This window comes from Thalassophryne amazonica, chromosome 7 (assembly GCF_902500255.1).
Source record: "Thalassophryne amazonica chromosome 7, fThaAma1.1, whole genome shotgun sequence".
Classification (NCBI taxonomy): Eukaryota; Metazoa; Chordata; class Actinopteri; order Batrachoidiformes; family Batrachoididae; genus Thalassophryne; species Thalassophryne amazonica.
Window position 1 is genome coordinate 109,139,199 of NC_047109.1, and position 18,743 is coordinate 109,157,941.

The following is an 18,743-nucleotide window of genomic DNA, read 5'->3' on the forward strand; positions in this document are numbered from 1 at the left end:
TGAACAGGTGTACCTAATAAAGTGGCCGGTGAGTGCATATATATATATATATATATATACACCCCCCCCCACACACACACACACACATATATGATTGATAGATTATGCAATAACGAAAATAATTATTAAAATCTCCGATAGAGGGCGCAATGACAAAATAAAAAAAATGCACACAGTATCAAAAAGTAAAGTATTTCCTACCGAATCAGCAATTGTCCGAAGAAATAACTTGGATTATGGCAAAAATAAACACAAAGATATTGAATTTACAGCGATATAAAACATAAAAGTTGCACAAATTCATATTTGAGAAGTCAAGAATGATCAAAATATTAGGCACTTTATTCTCTAGCTTTTATCTAATCAAACAACTGACAGTAATAACAGATCAATACCGATAATGTTCAATGTGTAATATAATCAAACAGGGAAAAAACTGTACAAACGAGGTGATAAGATGATTAAACGACTACTCAGTATCCAATTCTCTGTAATTACCTTTCTGTAACTGGCGTTTTAGCTCAGATAAACGCGTTAGACATTTCTGATGTGTTATTTTGTTCTTTTCCCTGTTTGTAAGTGCTGAAAAAAACGTAAAATATTAAAATTCTCCTAAAATTGGCTCCCAGGCTAAAGTATACTCGGAAAAACAAAACATTTTACAACACGTTTTACCAAAGTGAAAAAAAAAACCCGCGAAGTCTTCATGATGGATATGAAGATATTTGTTGTGAACACTAACCTCTTTAGTCGCTGGATCTGTCGGAAAGAAAAACGAGGAAGCGGCTCCCAGAGTTCCAGCAGCGACGCCAACACCCTTCACAAACTCAACAGGTTTGACTCGGGTTTGGAAAAGTGGGATGAGTTTTAAAAGGCAGACGTTTTGTCCGTGAATTCCGATCCGGGATCAGTTTCTCTGTCCGCCGAGGCGCTGAGGAGTCATCGGAAGGTCGGCAGAGCGGGGCGTGGGAGCTGATCCCGAGTCAGCGCCGAGAGAGCCGGGAGGAGGATCCTTTGTTTCTCGACAACGACGTGAGCTGATTTATTTTAAGATTTTGGTAAAACAAAAGTGTGGGTTGTAAACAGAGAGAAAATGTCGAGTAATCGGAGCCGTATTCATTTCGTGGAGGTCCTGGGCTTTCAAGCACCCCCCCCCCCCCAAAAAAAACAGGCAAAATAAAGATGGCGTCTATTTTAATTCAGCCAAAATCTCTCTAAAAGGGATTTTAAATGTGCAGTCTCTTGATTTTTTTAAACCATTTAATATGTAACCATTTTATATGAAGGATTTGTAGAACAGGTAGTTAGACAGCTGTCTGGGTCCTTGGACAAGACACAATTTCCATTGTCTCAGTCCACTCAGATGTAAATACATACCAGCCTCGGCTGGGGAAGTAACCTTCATTGGTAGCGTTTTGTCCGGGAGGAATCGTAGACTCTGGTCCACTTCACGCTAGAAAACCGGGAGATAAACACCAGCCTGATATAGCAATTACTACAATGATTATCATGAAATAAAGAGGGACATCGTATCGTCAGAGCTGTGCAGGGAGAAAATAACGAATTTCAAGCTCAGGGTTAGGGTCAGCAGCGGATACTAATCGGCAGAACCCGAATGATAATGCAATTGATGCAATGATTGAGAGAACATCACCTTATTATGCCCGCTACCTCCCAAGCTCTGTGTATTGATAACCAACCTCAAGATAATATAATAAAATGTTACCATACAAAGCAAAAAGTCCCCCCGTCATGTTCAAAGCACAAACTTATCTCTTTTCAAATCGCCAGAATAGCAGATTGCCATATTGGAAAATTTACCCTCACTAACACTAGATGACACTACACAAGCTCCCGTACTGCCATTCCGTCGCTGTTCTGTCAAGAGTTTGGGACTTCTAATGCTGACCTAAAAATTGTTAAATATAAGCATAAACGACTCATTCTGCGGGATTGTCATCCATTCCGCCAATTAGCAATTGTTCCGGTTCCATACTGCTTATAGTTCCGACGACTAGCTCCCCATATCAGCACCAACGGCCAAAGCTTGAATATCAGCAGTGCTTCAGTCTATTCGACATTGATTTTTTTCGCAAAGCATTTGATGTGGTTGACTGATCTCAGGGACATCCTGCTTAAAGGCAAAAAGACATTCTTACGCTCCATATGTTAATACTTACAATAAGTAATATTTGTAAGTAAAGCATAAATAAATACTGAAAACGAATTACAAAGCTATGGGCTCTGCCCACTACGCTAGCTTGGCAAGTGCTGCAACTGTCAAGGGTGACAGGAGGGAGGGGCGGGGAAGCATAATGATGCAACAGCAAAATCCTCCATGTGATTTTAGTTGGCTGTGTGCCATTGCAATAATTAGCCAGTTAGCCCATGAAGGTGTTTGCGTTCTATAGCAAAATTGCATCAAATAATTGAGTTTGTGTCATGAGCAAAAAGATGGTCGTCAAAATGGTTAACAATGGAGCCTCATTTGTAAACTCCTAGAGTTCCCCTTTAATATTGCAGTTGTACCATTAAATGTTTGTGCATATTTTATTTATACTGACAACACAGGAGCTGCAGCAGCTCCTCCTATTTTAATGGTTCAGTGTCGTTCCCTAATGTGACTGCAGCATTAATTAAACCCAATTAAATGATAATAACATAATAATATAGCTTTTATTTTTGCGTTTTCCCTGGTAAGTGCTAAGTTGTTCATATTTATTTATATACATTACAACAATTTCTTAAAAGATAATTATGCAACTGTTCATAAACCAAAACACACCAACACTTGTAAAACACTCTTACAAACAGTTTTATTAATTTCATAATGAAAATAAATCTATGGGAATACGCTAATTGGCCATTCAGCAAGTAATTTTTTTTTAGCTTGTAATTGGGTAAAAACAGTTGTTCAATATGTCTATAAAAATGACACTGAAATATCTGGCTTGAGTGTAGTGATTTATTTTAATATTATATAAACACTGTTGTCACAGATTCTAATTTTGAATGTCATTTGCCACTATGACAGTTTAACTGCAATCATACAATACAACACAAATAAAATCAGGTGACATTAAATTAATTAACATTATGTTCTCCATTTTGTGTCATTTCAGTAGTTATACAACATAATGAACGTTATATTTCAGAGTGACTCTATATGTGTATTTACAGGCGTTATTATTGTTAATTTTGGGGCAAACAAGAGAAACACTGTGGGGCTTGATTTATTTAATCTCACACAAAGATGCTTTGTTATCATTTGTCATTTTGCACAGGTGTAATTACCTGACCCCCCCAACCCCACTAAATGACACAACAGTAAGACAACCCCAACTCCGCTCACTGTCTGTCATCTTGTCTTGCTGGCGTAAACCGGTTAGTCAGGCTCGCTCTCAGATTTCAAGGCTGTCACGTCCTCGTCTTCTGCAAGGGAAGAGAAGAGGGCGGAGTAAGGATGGCAGTTTGTGAAGAAAGAGAAAATAAAAGTGGGGAAGGTGGAGACACAAAACTGAACACTTGTCACACAGTCTCAAAAAGAAAAATCTTTCTTACTTGAACTTTTTTGCACACATGTGATCTGTGAAGACAAAACAGGATGCGTTGCTGTGGTAACTGACAGATTTGACAGTTATCTTTATGATTCCTTATACGTCTCTTTGCTCTTGGATACGGCAAACAACACTTTCAGATATACCGTTTATTCCCAGCCCGAAGTGAGGACTGTTACAGAGGCGGTATTTGGACAAACTGTTCAGGTGGCGTAATGAAATGTAAACCAATAAAAGTTTACTGGGCAATGACCATCAAGGTTGAGCAATTTTTACCTGAGGCCAAAATATGGCCATCAGGTACCTGCCAATATTTGAATTTGCCCATGTGGGATACCTACGCATGGCCGTGAGCGCCAAGGGTGTGAAGTGTAAGTGGGGGGGGGGGGGGGGGGGGGGGGGGGGGGGGGGGGGGGGTCAAACACAGGCGTAACGGGGATCTAGTACACACTCATGCAGGACACAGGGTGAATACTGACATTGCCCTGTCCAGTGCTGGATGGTTGGCAACACTGGCTCTTGCTAAGACTTTGCCTCCATCTGTCTGTGCTCAGCGTAACTCCATTCCTATAACTGCTAGGATGTTCAAATTCACAGGGAGCATTTTTGGAACACAGACCTGGGACAAGTTCAAAGATGGTTATCCTTGGCCTATTTTAAGTGGTCAAAAGGTCACATTCTGTTTCTTTTTTTTTATTTTTTAGGCTCATACAGCTGAGGGTACTTTAGCATTTCACCACACCCCCAACTGTTTCTGAAATTTTACATTTTTGAATAAAGGCTCATACCTTTGTGAAGGGTTATTAATTTTCATTTGTCCATTACATTTTCCAACTTTTCAAAAACCGTGTACATGCTGCATTCATGTTTTTGTTACTATAAGTTAGATTTTTAAAAATCGAACCCCTCGTCCACGGCGTGACACCTGGATACTGGATCAAGTAGGGGATTGTCTGTTGGCGTGTAATATGACACTGAAATGATCAAACTATCACAGATTCTACATACCAATCCAAAAAACTATACCAAATTTTATCAGTGATAACGCTCCCCCCATTATTAGCTATTCATATGCTAAATCTATAGCTGGTAAAGTTTTTAATTTCAAACAAAGCATAAAAAATTTAGACTTGGAATTAGGTACTACAAACCTTAGCTGTGATTGCGACTCATCTAATTTCAAATACGAGCCAACAGGACATATAATAACCGGCAATAATTGAGAACAGGAAGCTTAGAAAATTACTTAGTAAAGGACCATCATTTAGAGAACAAAATAATATTAACTGGGACACAAACCTCATAATAGTTAAAAAAGCCATTAAGGATTACAAAAAAACATTGGGCTACAAAAGAAAAAGTAGATACTAGAACATTGGACGAATGAGAAGGTTGAGTATTAGAAACAGTTCAAATTAAGATAGATAGACTTAGGAAAAAAGGAAAAATCCATATAAAAAACATGTACTGTCAGACAAGGTTTGCCTAGAATACGTAAATAACTTTCAAAGACATTTTGTTTTAGTACCAGCAGATAAAGCCAGCAACAATATCCTAATAGTTTGCAAAAAATATTAATTAGATGTAGTTTTAAAAAGGAACTCAACACTAGTGATGGGACTAACCCATATACATATATGTCTTATAATTGTCACATAGAAGATATTGTTACAAAACACCAAGAATTTATGACTAAATATAACATTAAAATTACTAACGATATGAAACAATTACCATCCTTCATCTACTGGCTTCCAAAAATGCATAAAAATCTGATAGGTAGTAGATTTATAGCGGCCTCTAATGCATGTACTACTAAACCATTATCCCAACTACTAACCTCTAGCCTTAAATTAGTTACAAAACATTTCAAATACTGCGAAGGCATAGCTCATAACACTGGAGTTAATTGTTTTTGGATTATCAATAATGCTCCAGAGGTTTTAAATAAACTAAAAAAGTTAACCAAAACTACAGGGGTTTTAAATAAACTAAAAAAGTTAAACAAAACTAAAGTAGCTATGCATTTTGATAGTTTTGATTTTTCCACCCTGTATACTAACATCCGACATGACCAACTTATATATAGTATCAGTGAACTAGTCAGGGAAGCTTTTAGAATTAGAGGTTCCAAATATATCGTTATTAGAAATGATAGCACAACATATTGGTCTAATGCTACATCAACACGTTATCATAATATAACTGAGGAAAATATGATTGAGTATATAGAATTCCTTGTAAACAATATCTATATAGAGGTTGGCAACAGAATTTTCAAACAAACAATAGGGATACCTATGGGAACAGATTGTGCTCCACCTTTAGCTAACCTTTTCCTTTTTTATTATGAATATAAATTTATGAAAGATAAACTTAAAACTAATAGCAAGTCAGCAAAAACTTTTAATAATACCTTCCATTACATTGATGACCTACTTACTTTAAATAACCCTAATTTTGAGAATGAAATTAAAAATATTTATCCATCAGAATTAGAACTAAAAAAAACTACAGAAAACAATAAAAAACTCTCATACTTAGATATAGAGTTGAGCATTATAGATAGACAATTTAGAACAGCCATTTGACAAACGGGATGATTTTAACTTTCATATTGTAAAATTTCCTTGTATGAGTAGTAACATACCAAGTAAACCTACGTATGGTGTTTACACCTCTCAGTTAGTCAGAATTGGTCGCATCCGTAATAATTGCCAAAGTTTTTCCACTAGACACCATAAACGTACTAGTAGATTAGTTAAACAAGGGTTTCTGTATAAGAAATTGGTTCTTCAGTTCAAAAGATTTTTTAATAGACATCAAGAAATAATATCTAAGTTTGGGGTTCCCATTAAAAAGCATGTAGAAGATGGAATTTCTTCTACCTAGATTAGTTAACCATAACCTGACAAATAGGGTAAACTTTAGATAAAACCTATAAAATATTATATCTGAGCCTCTTTATATAGTTATACTGCTACCACACCCTCATACATATATATATATATATATATATATATATATATATATATATATATATATATATATATATATATATATATATATATATATATGAGGGTGTGGTAGCAGTGGTAGTGGTAGCAGTATAACTATATAAACAAAGGCTCAGATATAATATGTTATAGGTTTTATCTAAAGTTTACCCTATTTGTCAGGTTATGGTTAACTAATCTAGGTAGAAGAAATTCCATCTTCTACATGCGTTTTAATGGGAACCCCAAACTTAGATATTATTTCTTGATGTCTATTAAAAACATCTTTTGAACTGAAGAACCAATTTGTTGTATTTGTTGTTGTTGTATTTAACGCTTAAGTGGTTACTGGGAAGATCAGTTGTAATTACATGTGTTCCCACATGAGGGCGAAGCTACTGAATACTGTGTTGGTAATATGAGCAGGAGAAGAAGAAACAGCAAGATGTGTAATGCTGGCAGCTGCAGGTTTGGTGATTAAAACGGCCGCCATTTTTCTCTTTTCTGCAAATATATGTACTTATGTCTCCATATACATTTCTACACGCTTTACTTTTTCTTGTTCCCCCTTTTTAATATTATTATATTTAAGTAAATATTGGAGGAGTGGGGTACAATTAGTTATACCTAACAGGTAACATTAGCTTATCTAGCCAGCTGTAGCAGTGTTCATCGTAGCTTACAAAATAGTTGGTTCCTTTGTGTTTGATAACCCACATTAATTGATACTTTTGTCCACATTTATTTTATATGTATTTGTTAATACCATTACTGTAGGTTTAACTATGCTGTTATACTTTATACACTAATTACCGTTTTTGTTTATCATGTTAGCTTGCTGGGTATGGTTGGATTATTAAAGGCTAATTTAGCTCTTCTACTATAACTAGCTTATTTTCACTATTTACAATTTTATTTTACATGGTGTAGATTTTTAATGATTCATCAGTTTATGTGTTCCTTTAAAGATATCAACATATAGTACCTGTAAGTTCTTAGGTTTCCATTTGATAGTATAATGATTATACTTTATTTTCTTATAGTATACTGAGTTACTTTAGATAGATACCAGTACACTCACACACTCATCGCTTCTGTTTCTATAATAAAATAGCAGATTTATAGCTTAGCCTACTAACTATATTTAATTTTACTTCTAGTCTACATACTAAATTACCTGTACTACATTCATCTCCTGTGATGTCTTATCCTTCTTATGTCTTATTATTTATTATATATACACCTTTTTCTTGAGCTGCTTGGGTGGGTAGGGAGAGTTCCCATGGGATAAAAAAAGCTTTTCAACCTACCATCCCTGGTTCTCAAGACCAGGCACCTAAGTAGCTCTACTCTACTCTTTTCTACTCTCGTATTTTACTCTTCCTTTTTAGATATACCTTTATATACTAGCATAGTTCCACCTTAGAATTGGAATATAATATATAAGATATACGTACCTACTGAATTTTCATGAACATGAGACGGCTAAACAGGTCTCTGGTGAAACAAGAAGTCTTAACAGTACATCAGGCGGAAGAGGTGATGGCTTGTCACCCAACAGCTGTGAAGGCAGATGAAGGTCCTCAGACCCCGAGTGTCTGGGATTTCTCAGCTATCGGACCAGGATCTGTTAAGGGCCGTGTGTCCCAAGTTAAATGAACCCACATACAGGCATCTCTAGATCGACCCTAGATGTAGATACCTTATTGGGGAATTGATCAAGAGATGATCTTCCTCACTACCGAGGGATCACGACTATTATTACTGACATGATTATAAAACTGGTACAGCGATGTCACCATTATTTAAGGCATGAGAATTTTCAGGATTTTTTGTGTTTTTTTCTTGGCCAGTCTGGATTAAGTATTCCTGAGTTTTTCATGCATTTGCTTGGCTGCCAAAATAAGTCTTAAAATGGGATTAATTTGATTTAAAACCCATGAGTTCCCACAGCGGGCCCCAGACCCTGGCAAACTTTTAGGATTTTTCAGGAAGCCTCATTCTCATGCCTGCTATTTGGGTTGTATGTGTACACGTAGTCCACATGTTACTCTGACTGTAGGACAGATCACATTCTCTTTCTGTCTGAACAATTGATTACAGAAACACTCAGGTCCATACTGGTTATTGGATGGTAACACTTACAGAGAAGCATACCGACTCCTCCAGCGACCATCAAGAAGGTACAGACCAGGCCTATGATCCGTAGTCTCTCATAGTCTGTTCAACAAGCATGTTAGAGGTTAACAGAGTCCCACTGGATGTGATCAATCAAGATTTCCTTTTATAAGATTAGTAGAGTTTCTGTACTTACTATAAACAAATGAACCTGACGACCAAAACAGGAGGAGAATCAGGGGTATGAAAAGGAGATAAGTTTCAGGTCAAACATCACACTTTTTTCAACATTTATTGTTTTGAAGGTGCACTGTGTTTATATGGCTATTTATAATGAGTGAACAGATTTAGGACATGATTGTGATCCAGAGAGACATTAATGTATAGCCACTCATTTCAACATTAGGTGTAAAAAAGAGATTTGATCTTACTTGCTTCAGTTTCTGTGAAAAGGGAAATCAGCACTGGAAAAGGAACACAAATAAAACTTGTTAATTTTGACAACTACAAATAGTCCTTGTTGTATAGATTTGTCTTTTGCCGAAGACTGTACGAGATACTTTAGCAGTAAACTGATAAATCATCAAAAAAAAAAAAAAAAAAAAATCTGATCAGATTACAGGTACAGCTCAGATCTGTAATCTAAATACTTTTTAATCTACTAGAGACAGAAAGCAAACTGTCGAGCTGCCAATCATTTTCAATCTGTGTGGGTGTTTTGCAGCGATAACAGACAGCGGACGTTATGCCGCCAGTTGGGGGGGCAAAATAGAAAATAAGTCTATTTTATGCGACACATCGACTGCCAGTCTGAATAAAAAGGTAGCGTGACATCAGCTGCCTGCTCGCTCAAAGTAAATAAAGATGGTGGAAAATGCTGCATAGCTGTATAAATCTAATATCTTTGGCATATTTCTCATATATTTGTAAAAGCGAGAAATAAATGCTTCAAAATCTAAAACCACTGTTTTTATAACCAGATAACACCCTTAAAGTTATTTACAACACAGTTTACAGAGATGTTAGCATTAGCATGCTGACCAGTGATACAGGAATGTCACTGTGAAAGACGTTGGACTGAAACCAATCAAGCAAACTTTTGGTTCCATTAAGGCCCGGTCACACAGCACTAATGGCCTCGTCATACGGCATACGACGATTCCTGAATGAATGGAAAAAGTAAAAAAGTCACAAATCGTTGTGAAAAGGTGGACGAATGAGCTGGTGACTTTTCCCATCACCGAATAGCCTGTGACTGAAGAGCACAAAAGTTACGAAAGAGGAACAAAACAAAACCGAAACTAATGTTGATCTCGATGCTTTAAACGAAATGCGCCTGGTGCCACTAGTGGAATTGTGTGTCTGCATCCTGCTCTGCCTTCCAGGACTCAGCGCTGGGGCGGAGCTCTGTAGTGCCTGAGTCCCGGAGAAACTGCAAAGAGAAGCGCGCAATCCAATCCACTGTGGAGATCTGTGTGCACCTTGGTGGATCCACCTGCGCTGGTTGCTTGTCCAGAACAAAAGGAGGATCATCTCCATCATCAGAATCCTCATTGTCTGGTTCGGACTGACAATGTGCTGTGCAATCCGTCTTGCTCCAATTAAAAAAAAAAAAAAAAACCTGAAGCGCTTGCGCCAAATCACAACAGAGTTGCCTCAAGGGCTAACCTTACTTGTGTAAATACTCCACCAAAATAATACACACTCCAAATACAGCAAATATTTCTCAAATCTCTCAAATACCAAAACTCTAATTGCTGTCTGTACACCCAAATTGCCTGCGTACTTCATTTTTGTGTGTCGTTGCATTCGTAGATTTGCTTGCAGCTGCATATCTTTGCTTTTAATGTATGCGTGCTGTCATGTGTAGCCCTTGCAGCACTCCTGCCTACTTTTTTTTTTTGCATTTCAGAAATGCGCCCCATTCTCAAAACAGTAAAGCAAATGGAACCCAGGTTCTCAGATGTACAGTGGGACAGACTGCTTCCTTGTCGGGGCTGGGAACATCAGATCACAAAGTTCAGAGTCCTTCTGTCCCCCCCCCCCCCCCCCCCCAAAAAAAAAAGTAGAAAATATTGCCATTTAAAGTCATAAGCAAACTTAAAACTTCCCGTCTCTTGTTTCAGCATTGAGAGTGAGGCAGAGGGAGAGAGAGAGACAGTGATCTGTAATCTATATACTTTTTAATCTACTAGAGACAGAACCAAAGCGATGAGCTGCCATTTATTTTCAATCTGTGTGCGTGTTTTGCAGTGGTTTCCCTGTCTCTGCCTTTTTTTCAAAACCCTGGTGTTTCTGATCACTGATCAAAGCTGTTCACACGTGAATGTCCGCTGCTGCTCAAACCTTTTTCACACTTGATGCTCAAAGTCACACTTCTGTAAACTGCTGCATGGTTTGCACAAACTGAGGTGCAGTTCACTCAGATCACTGCAGACGACACAAAATATTACGTAGTGTCGGCCCTAAGGTCTATGGCATGAGGCTGATCGCACTCCTGCAAGGCCCCCCTGCTGCGAACAAATACACAGCCATCAAGGATTGTGTTGGCCCTCAGCAGCTCCATGGCAATGAGCTGAAACTTTTTCCACACTTGATGCTCAAAGTCTCGCTTCTGTAACTGCTGTCTGGTTTGCACAAACCGAGGTGCAGTTTGGTCAGAGATCACCGCAGATGACACAAAATATTTCATCATGACGGCCCTCAGCAGCTTTACAGCAATGAGGCTGATCGCCCACCTGCAAAGCCCCCTTCTGCGAACAAATACGCAGTGATCAAGGATCACCTCAAAACTTTTGAACTTTCAGATTGAACGGGCCAGCAGGCTCTTCTCTCTGCACGGGCTGGAGGACAGCAAGCCCTCATAGTTCATGGACAGAATGCTGCAGCTCCTGAGAGGACACCGGCTGGACTTTTTGTGCAGCAACTCTCAGGTGCACACAGTGCTGGCCAACACCACAATCACAGATTGCCATGCACTGGTGGAGGAGGCCGACAGATTTTTCCTGGCCAGCCAGGCATGACAGCAGCTGCACTCGCCCCATCACACGCAGCTGCAGAAGCCCCACACACCAGCACTGGCACCAGCACTGCATCTCTCTACCACAGCAGTGCTCACATACCGGTTTCTGCACTGTATGAAAACATTCAGCTGGTAGAATGAAGTCGAACTAAACGCTAATGTTACAAAACCTAAACAAACTATGAGAAACCGTCTAGAATGCCAGCAAAACAAAATACGGACGAATTGAGGTTTTCGGCGGCATTCGTTCAAATTTTTCGATAGTTTATTAAAAATCCTGACGAAGTGCCAGCTGCAGGAACGAAGCTGCACGAAGGTTAAATGATGCCAACGAAAGTCCAGATTTCTTGTTTTATTTGGGCTTCATTGTCCTTCGTTAGTGTCCGTTAGTGTTAGTGGCCGGGCCTTAAGCAGTCAACCATGGAATAACAATGTCAGGTTTTTCAATCCTTTATAATCTGGCATTAAACATTGAGCATATTAATGCCAGGCACCCATGTACTGGCCACGGAATGGGAAAGCCCACCATTTGTTGCTAACCTGACCATAGGGCAATCTGGCCTCTTGGCCACCGCCATTTGGCGTGGCAGCCAAGTGGTTACTGCTCTTACAAACAATACAAGCCTACATGGTTGTCAAAAACAGTGACTGTGAAAGGAGACTTGGTAGGGAAACCACCAAGACACTCGAGACAACTCTGAAGGAGTTATTTATGATGGGGTGACAAACTGGATCTGTAATTTCAGACTTCAGTTTTAGAGAAAAATCTATGGGGATTAAGCAATCTCAAATACTGCTCACATAAAATAAGACTTATGTGAAATGGCAGCTTCTGTTGTTTAAGTCAATGTCAGCGTGAAGTAGAACTACAAGTAGTTCGGCTATAGACTGATAGCAAACTTCTTTCTATCCAAAATAACATTTATTTTGAACTCTCTGCATTGGTCCCCAGTTTCGTCTGATGCTGAGGCTCATTTACAGACTGATTTATAACCGAGATGTCTTTGGTGACCCCCCCCCCCCCCCCCCCCCCCCCCCAAACAGTAGGTCACTTTTTCACCAAAAACATGAATTTTGTAGTTTTAAATCTCAGAGTGTGAAGGTCAAACTTCGATATGCTTTTGGTTCACATTGTTAAAATGAAAGTTTTTTTTGCCATATTGTGGATATATTAAAAGTATTACGATTTTCATAAAAACAGATAAGGGATACCAAAACCAAACCAATGTCAAGGTATAAACTGACATGAAAAAGCTACAATATATAGGATATAGTGTCATCTAATGATGAGTTTGTAGATTGCATTTCCGCAACCTCAGACAACTGCATTATTTCCTTTCATGTTTTCACTTCTTTGTTGATGGGGATTCATGCTCCTTTGCCATCTCTTGTAATAAAAAAAGAGTATTCTCAAACTTGTTAGCTTGCACTAGCAACCAGTAGACAGCATTTAGGGGAGTGGATTCCTCTTTGTTCTTCAGCTTTCCATCCATGCTGTACAATGCAAATGGTGGAATAGGTATGTCCCTTTAGGGCTACTGTGCCAACATGGTGGCCTGCATGAGGGGGCGGGCTTCCCATGTTGATGTGAAGGGCTCATTATAAACTTATGAAAAAAACACATTAAATCATTGTTTTATAATGATAATAATAAAACCTGCTTGCATCTGTATGAAACAGGCAACATGAAATTACCTGCCAACACAGTCACCACAGTGAGATTTCCCATCTTCAACAAAGCTGAAAGAGAGATGAGGAGAGAGAGAGAGATCGATCAAGCATGTGACCATGTGAGCGTGAGAGGTAGTAAAAGGACAAAAGTGGAGCTGTTATTTTTCCACATATGCACACATCTGCTGCACACGATGTCCTACACACTCTCCCCATGAAGAATGTCCTTGTGCTGTGAGAGGTCAGTGTTTCGTCAGCAGGGATGCATTGTGGGTGTTTGGAGAGTAAACAGCAGAACGCGTCTTGTTATGAGCTGAAACTCAGCAGGTCCCAGGAAAATTTTCCTTCAACCCCCATAAAAACACTGTCGTTTGATTTCACTGAAAGGAACTTTCCCAATGACTAGCTTCTTTCATTTCTAACTTTTCAACTGAAAATCCACTTTTCTTGTAAATATTTATTCATTCATTATAATTTAAATATTACCACATTCAAACCTTGAGGGTAATCTTAGAGAATGTAGAACTGAGTTTGCACTATTATCAGTGTGATGTGCTGTCAGAGGAGTTACAATCAGACTTTCGTCCCCATTAGAAGGACATGCTACAGAATGGAATAAATCCTAACCTATATCTTGGTGTGTTAAACACAATGAAGAAAGCTTAACATTAATATTTTGAGGTTTTATTGTAAACACTTAAAATACTAAATGGTTACGCATTTTTGCAATTGTAAGTTATGTACCTTCCTGTGTGTTGCATTCTCAAAATGCAGCGCTGCTTTCTATCCCCAATGTGAAAAAGAAGTCAGAAGGCTTTAGACTTTCGCCGGACTCTGCATATATTACTATTTGACAAAATCCTTCCATTGCTCATGCTTGAAGTAAAAGTTATGTGTAGTTTAACATGTTGTTATCATATAACTACAAGTAAAATTTTGTCTTTCTATTCGCTCTATTGATGTTTCAAATCCCGCAAAACTTTAGAGGTCGCTGCTCTGCGAGATCTCAGTAACATTGAGAACTGCACTGAGACGCTCTGATCGGGCTGCACTTTAACCGCTGCACACGGACAATGCCATTAACATCGCAACATAAAACTATTTTTATATTGTGCCTAAAACTCTCGTGAATATATTCTCTGGGTTTATAGACGTTGTCATTGCGTTTATTTTATGTAAACATGCGAGAATCACAGGCTGTCTCTCCATTATTTTCAGTGGGAGCTGCTGTGAGCTACAATCGCTTCCTGATCATGTCGTTGTGGGGGAAAGTGAAGTTTGCTCTTTAATGTCTTGATTATTGTTCTTTACATCACTGTTTGTCCTCTTTGTTCCAGACTAATATATACAGTAGTGTTCAGAATAATAGTAGTGCTATGTGACTAAAAAGATTTATCCAGGTTTTGAATATATTTCTTATTGTTACATGGGAAACAAGGTACCAGTAGATACCCCTTTCTACTTTTTTTTTTTTACTAATAGCCCAATTTCATAGCCTTAAGAGTGTGCATATCATGAATGCTTGGTCTTGTTGGATTTGTGAGAATCTACTGAATCTACTGGTACCTTGTTTCCCATGTAACAATAAGAAATATACTCAAAACCTGGATTAATCTTTTTAGTCACATAGCACCAGGGTTGGGAGGGTTACTTTAAAAATGTATTCCGATACAGTTACTAGTTACCTGTTGAAAATGCAGTCAGTAACGTAATCCAAGTACCATAATATTAAAGTAATGTAATTTGATTGCTTTCAATTACTTCTGGATTACTACAATAACAAATATGCTAATACAGACAAAGAAAATAAATATAAATAGTCTTGACCACATAGTACAGTTTATTAAGCAAAAATAAAACTGTTTCTTTTACATGGCATGCTCTGTTTTACTTCACATTATGAATTAAGAGCATCCACAAATATTGTTTTAAACACACCCAGTGTTCACCTGCTAAATTTTCAACAAAAAATGCCAAACAAATGAAGGATAATGAAAATTCAGGTGGTGGGTGGATGAATTTGTAATTAAAAGTGGCAGAACAATATACAAAACAAAAAAAGTCTACTACTTGTTCAGTAAATTCACACCATGTTTAACATATCAGTCCACTTTTTGAACTTTCAAAATAAGAACAAAAGCATAATGAAAACCATTAAGTAAATCCTGTCAGTAAGGAGGCGTGGTCGCCATTTTAATTCCGGGCAAGTTAGTGATTTGCGTGCATAGAAGTTCAAGAAACAGGTGGAATATCCCGGAAAGCTGCGCATGTTGGCAAAGCCACAAACGGAGGAACAAGGGAGACAATATTTCCTTCCATAAGTAAGTGGTTTTGGTTCTTCTTGTCACTTTGTCCGTGATATTTGAATGATAAACAGCTGTATGTCTCCTGCCGGACCTGTGTCGCCCGATGACACGGACCATTAACTCTTCACTTATGTCTAGTTGATATTTTCCACTGCAAGACCAATGTCTAGTTAAAATACTTGTTGTTAGTGATTAAAATTGTTCGACAAGACTGGGGATTTTTTTTTAATTTGCACCTTAAAATAATGAGATTCTAATGACCCGCGCTGTGCTTCTCACAGTCACACCCACACATAGAGATGTGTATCCACACCACTGACTTCATGAATGAAACTCGGTCAATAAAGGATAATTGTGTAAAAATATAATATATATATAAATGTAATGGTTTTAGGAGCTGCGTTGAACAGCAGCAGCAGCAGGACGCCTCAGCTCAGCAGCTTGAACAGCGCAGATCCGTGTAACTATCAACACTAATATTTGGGAATGTGTGTGTGTGTCAGAGTAAGTTTAATACTTTCCTGACATAATTTAATGTAATTCAATTTTACTAGCTCGATATCCAGGTCAAAATGGCTTTTTTTAACATGTATTTTGCGAGCATTTTTCTGAGTGTGTCCAGTCGCGGATCTCCATTGAAAATGCATTAACATCCGGGTACTTCATCAATATTTTGCCGGTTAGGAGACATCATGTCGCTGTCCATGAAGGGACGTTTTTGTTTCAAAGAAAAAAAAAATTATATACAGATAATATCATAAAATGCATTACAATTGTAATCCTGCGAAGTAATCCCCATTTTTACTAAATATACCTGTAATCTGAATACGTCTTTTTTTCTGTAACTGTAGCGGAATACAGTTACCTTTTTTGTATCCTAATTACATAACGCCGTTACATGTATTCCGTTGCTTCCCAAGCCTGCATAGCACAACTATTATTCTGAACACTACTGTATAATATGTCTGAAATTCGGTTTGCGTTTATTAAATTCCACGCAGATTAAACATAGCAGACATGGATTATAATTGTTTTAGCAAGTTTTCAGGGTATCATGCATGCAGTCTCTTATTAACGTGATGAAAAGCATAAAAAATTACATTTTTGTAGTATAATATTAATTTACAATTGTCATCATGTGGATTCTCTATATGTTGTTTGACTGCAGCGACTCTCTGGCACGCAAGGGATTATGGGATACATCAAGAGGGCGAATGCTAATGTCCAATCATTCCCTCACCGCTGCACCAGCAGGGTATCATCCCCCACCCCCCCACAATGTGTTTGATTGCTGTTGTTACTGTTAGTGACTTCATGATCAAATCACAACAAAGTTACAGTATGAAGTCATATATAGTGAAAAAGAAAAAGAAAAACACCACACTTTAATATGTGTGGACCTTCAATGTGCACTATATGAATTGCTGAGGGAATTTTCCACAGTGGTGCACTTATGTACAGAAAAATCATGCATTCGTTATTAATAGTAAGAATAGCATATATATATATATATATATAATTATATATATATATATTATATATATATATATAATATATATATATATATATATATATGCACCACATACATACAGTACGTACACATGACATACACCTGTATTTTGGATTTCAGTGTTTGTGTTCTGTCACCTTTTCTGTATAATGCAGGACGTGAATTCTCATTTTGTGCAGATATGGATACAGTTTCAAACAGACATGAATATAATGGACTAAAAAGTGAAATAACTGATTTCCACACCTGCACTTGTTGTAAATCATGGTTTCTGTTCCTCACAAAGGTCACTGCAGCTCTCTAAGACTCAGTGTCAAAATGTGGACACGCCTTTGTCTTGCCTTGAAATACTCTCCCAGCCACATATAGTACAGAACATACTTTGTACTCCTAGTTGGTATAATTTTTTTCATTATGTTGTGATCAACACAACACTGATACATTCATTTTTAACAGCCACTAAGCCTTTATGGTACTTTAAAATCAGTGCCCATTACAGTTTGAACTGTCTTATCCGAAGACAAAAGGAGGGCAGCGTGACCAGAATTTGTTTTTCATTTGATGTCACATCATTCATCTCTTCTACATTTACATTAAGATAATCTGAGTTATTCAATTATTGCCAATAGCTATTAAAAAGGATATTTTTTGAAAAAGTAAATTGGATTTTTTTTTTTTTTTTTTTTTTTTTTTTACTATATTTGATGCTCCTTTAACTTGCAAAACATTCAATACAAATTCAGTCGAACTTTTTTTTTCACAGAAACCATGGACCTTGGCCTGTGACCTTTCCCATCCTGCCTTGCTCACTGGCCCTGTGCTTACCTGAGCTGTCGGTTCGTGTGCAGAATCTGTGCGTTTGAATGTTCCAGCGATGTGCCCGGTGAAGACTTTGCTCTTCGTGTTTACCTGCTTAGGTCGCACCTGCTCCTCCTCTTTATTTGGGGTATAAACCTTTTCTGAGTTTGTGTAAGTGTGTGTTAACACCAGCAGCAGTGTTATTCCATAAACACCGACGTGTGTAAAATTGAGTGGAAAGAGGAGGATGGTAACGTCACCGTGGTGACAGGTAAGTCATCGGAGGCAAAAGATGACAGGTTCTCTCTCACTTTGAGAGTTCTGAAGGGCCAGTTCATGGTTCTCTCTCTCTTTTGGAGGCCTCCACTCTGCTCTCCAGAAGACATACGACTGCATTAGTTTGATGGTTGACAGGCACTTTCTTCTGACTGCACTCTGGCAGGAGGGAGGAATTTTTCTTCTCTCCACCCACTCCAAATCATCACATTACTTAAACGGGTTCCTGTGAAATAGTTTCCCATGCAGCAGAGATTATGTCCACACACACACACACACTGTCTATATACAGAAACATTAGAGTGCACGTGTCACAGGGGAGCTCTGCGACTATTTATACATTTTCTTCTCATAGCCACTTAACAAATGGACAGAGGGACTAAGTCCAGCTAATTTTAGCAAGTCACAATACAACAGCAACTGTTTGGTGCCAGAGAAGCAACGCTGAAAAGTCAAAATGTAAAGTAAGTAAGTAAACTTTATTTATAT

General features: G+C 38.0%; 2 protein-coding genes across 2 annotated transcripts in view; both read right to left on the reverse strand.

The window, feature by feature from the left end:
- The window catches only part of LOC117514744 (FXYD domain-containing ion transport regulator 3-like), a 48,822-nt gene extending 47,950 nt beyond the window's left edge, over positions 1-872 (reverse strand). Inside the window, exon 1 of the mRNA XM_034175309.1 lies at positions 743-872. The gene's annotated coding sequence lies outside the window, so the exon portion shown is untranslated. The remainder of the gene's footprint in view (positions 1-742) is intronic.
- Positions 873-2,945: 2,073 nt separating this feature from the next.
- LOC117514745 (FXYD domain-containing ion transport regulator 11-like) lies at positions 2,946-18,081 on the reverse strand. Its single transcript, XM_034175312.1, has 7 exons — positions 18,006-18,081; positions 13,389-13,433; positions 9,103-9,135; positions 8,868-8,882; positions 8,699-8,773; positions 3,562-3,621; positions 2,946-3,432 (listed from the first exon to the last, which is right to left on the reverse strand). Exons 2-7 carry the CDS (start codon positions 13,420-13,422, stop codon positions 3,386-3,388), a joined length of 264 nt encoding a protein of 87 aa, XP_034031203.1. The 5' UTR covers positions 13,423-13,433; positions 18,006-18,081; the 3' UTR covers positions 2,946-3,385.
- Between the last annotated feature and the right edge of the window lie 662 nt (positions 18,082-18,743).

Bases quoted from the DNA above. Each gene is read 5' to 3' on its own strand.
- LOC117514745 (XM_034175312.1), bottom strand. From the start codon at position 13,422: ATGGGAAATCTCACTGTGGTGACTGTGTTGGCAG. The intron at 9,136-13,388 runs GTAATTTCATGT...TTCCTTTTCCAG, and splicing joins TGTGGTGACTGTGTTGGCAG to TGCTGATTTCCCTTTTCACA. The intron at 3,622-8,698 runs GTAAGTGTTACC...CAAATCTGTCAG, and splicing joins AGGAGTCGGTATGCTTCTCT to TTACCACAGCAACGCATCCT.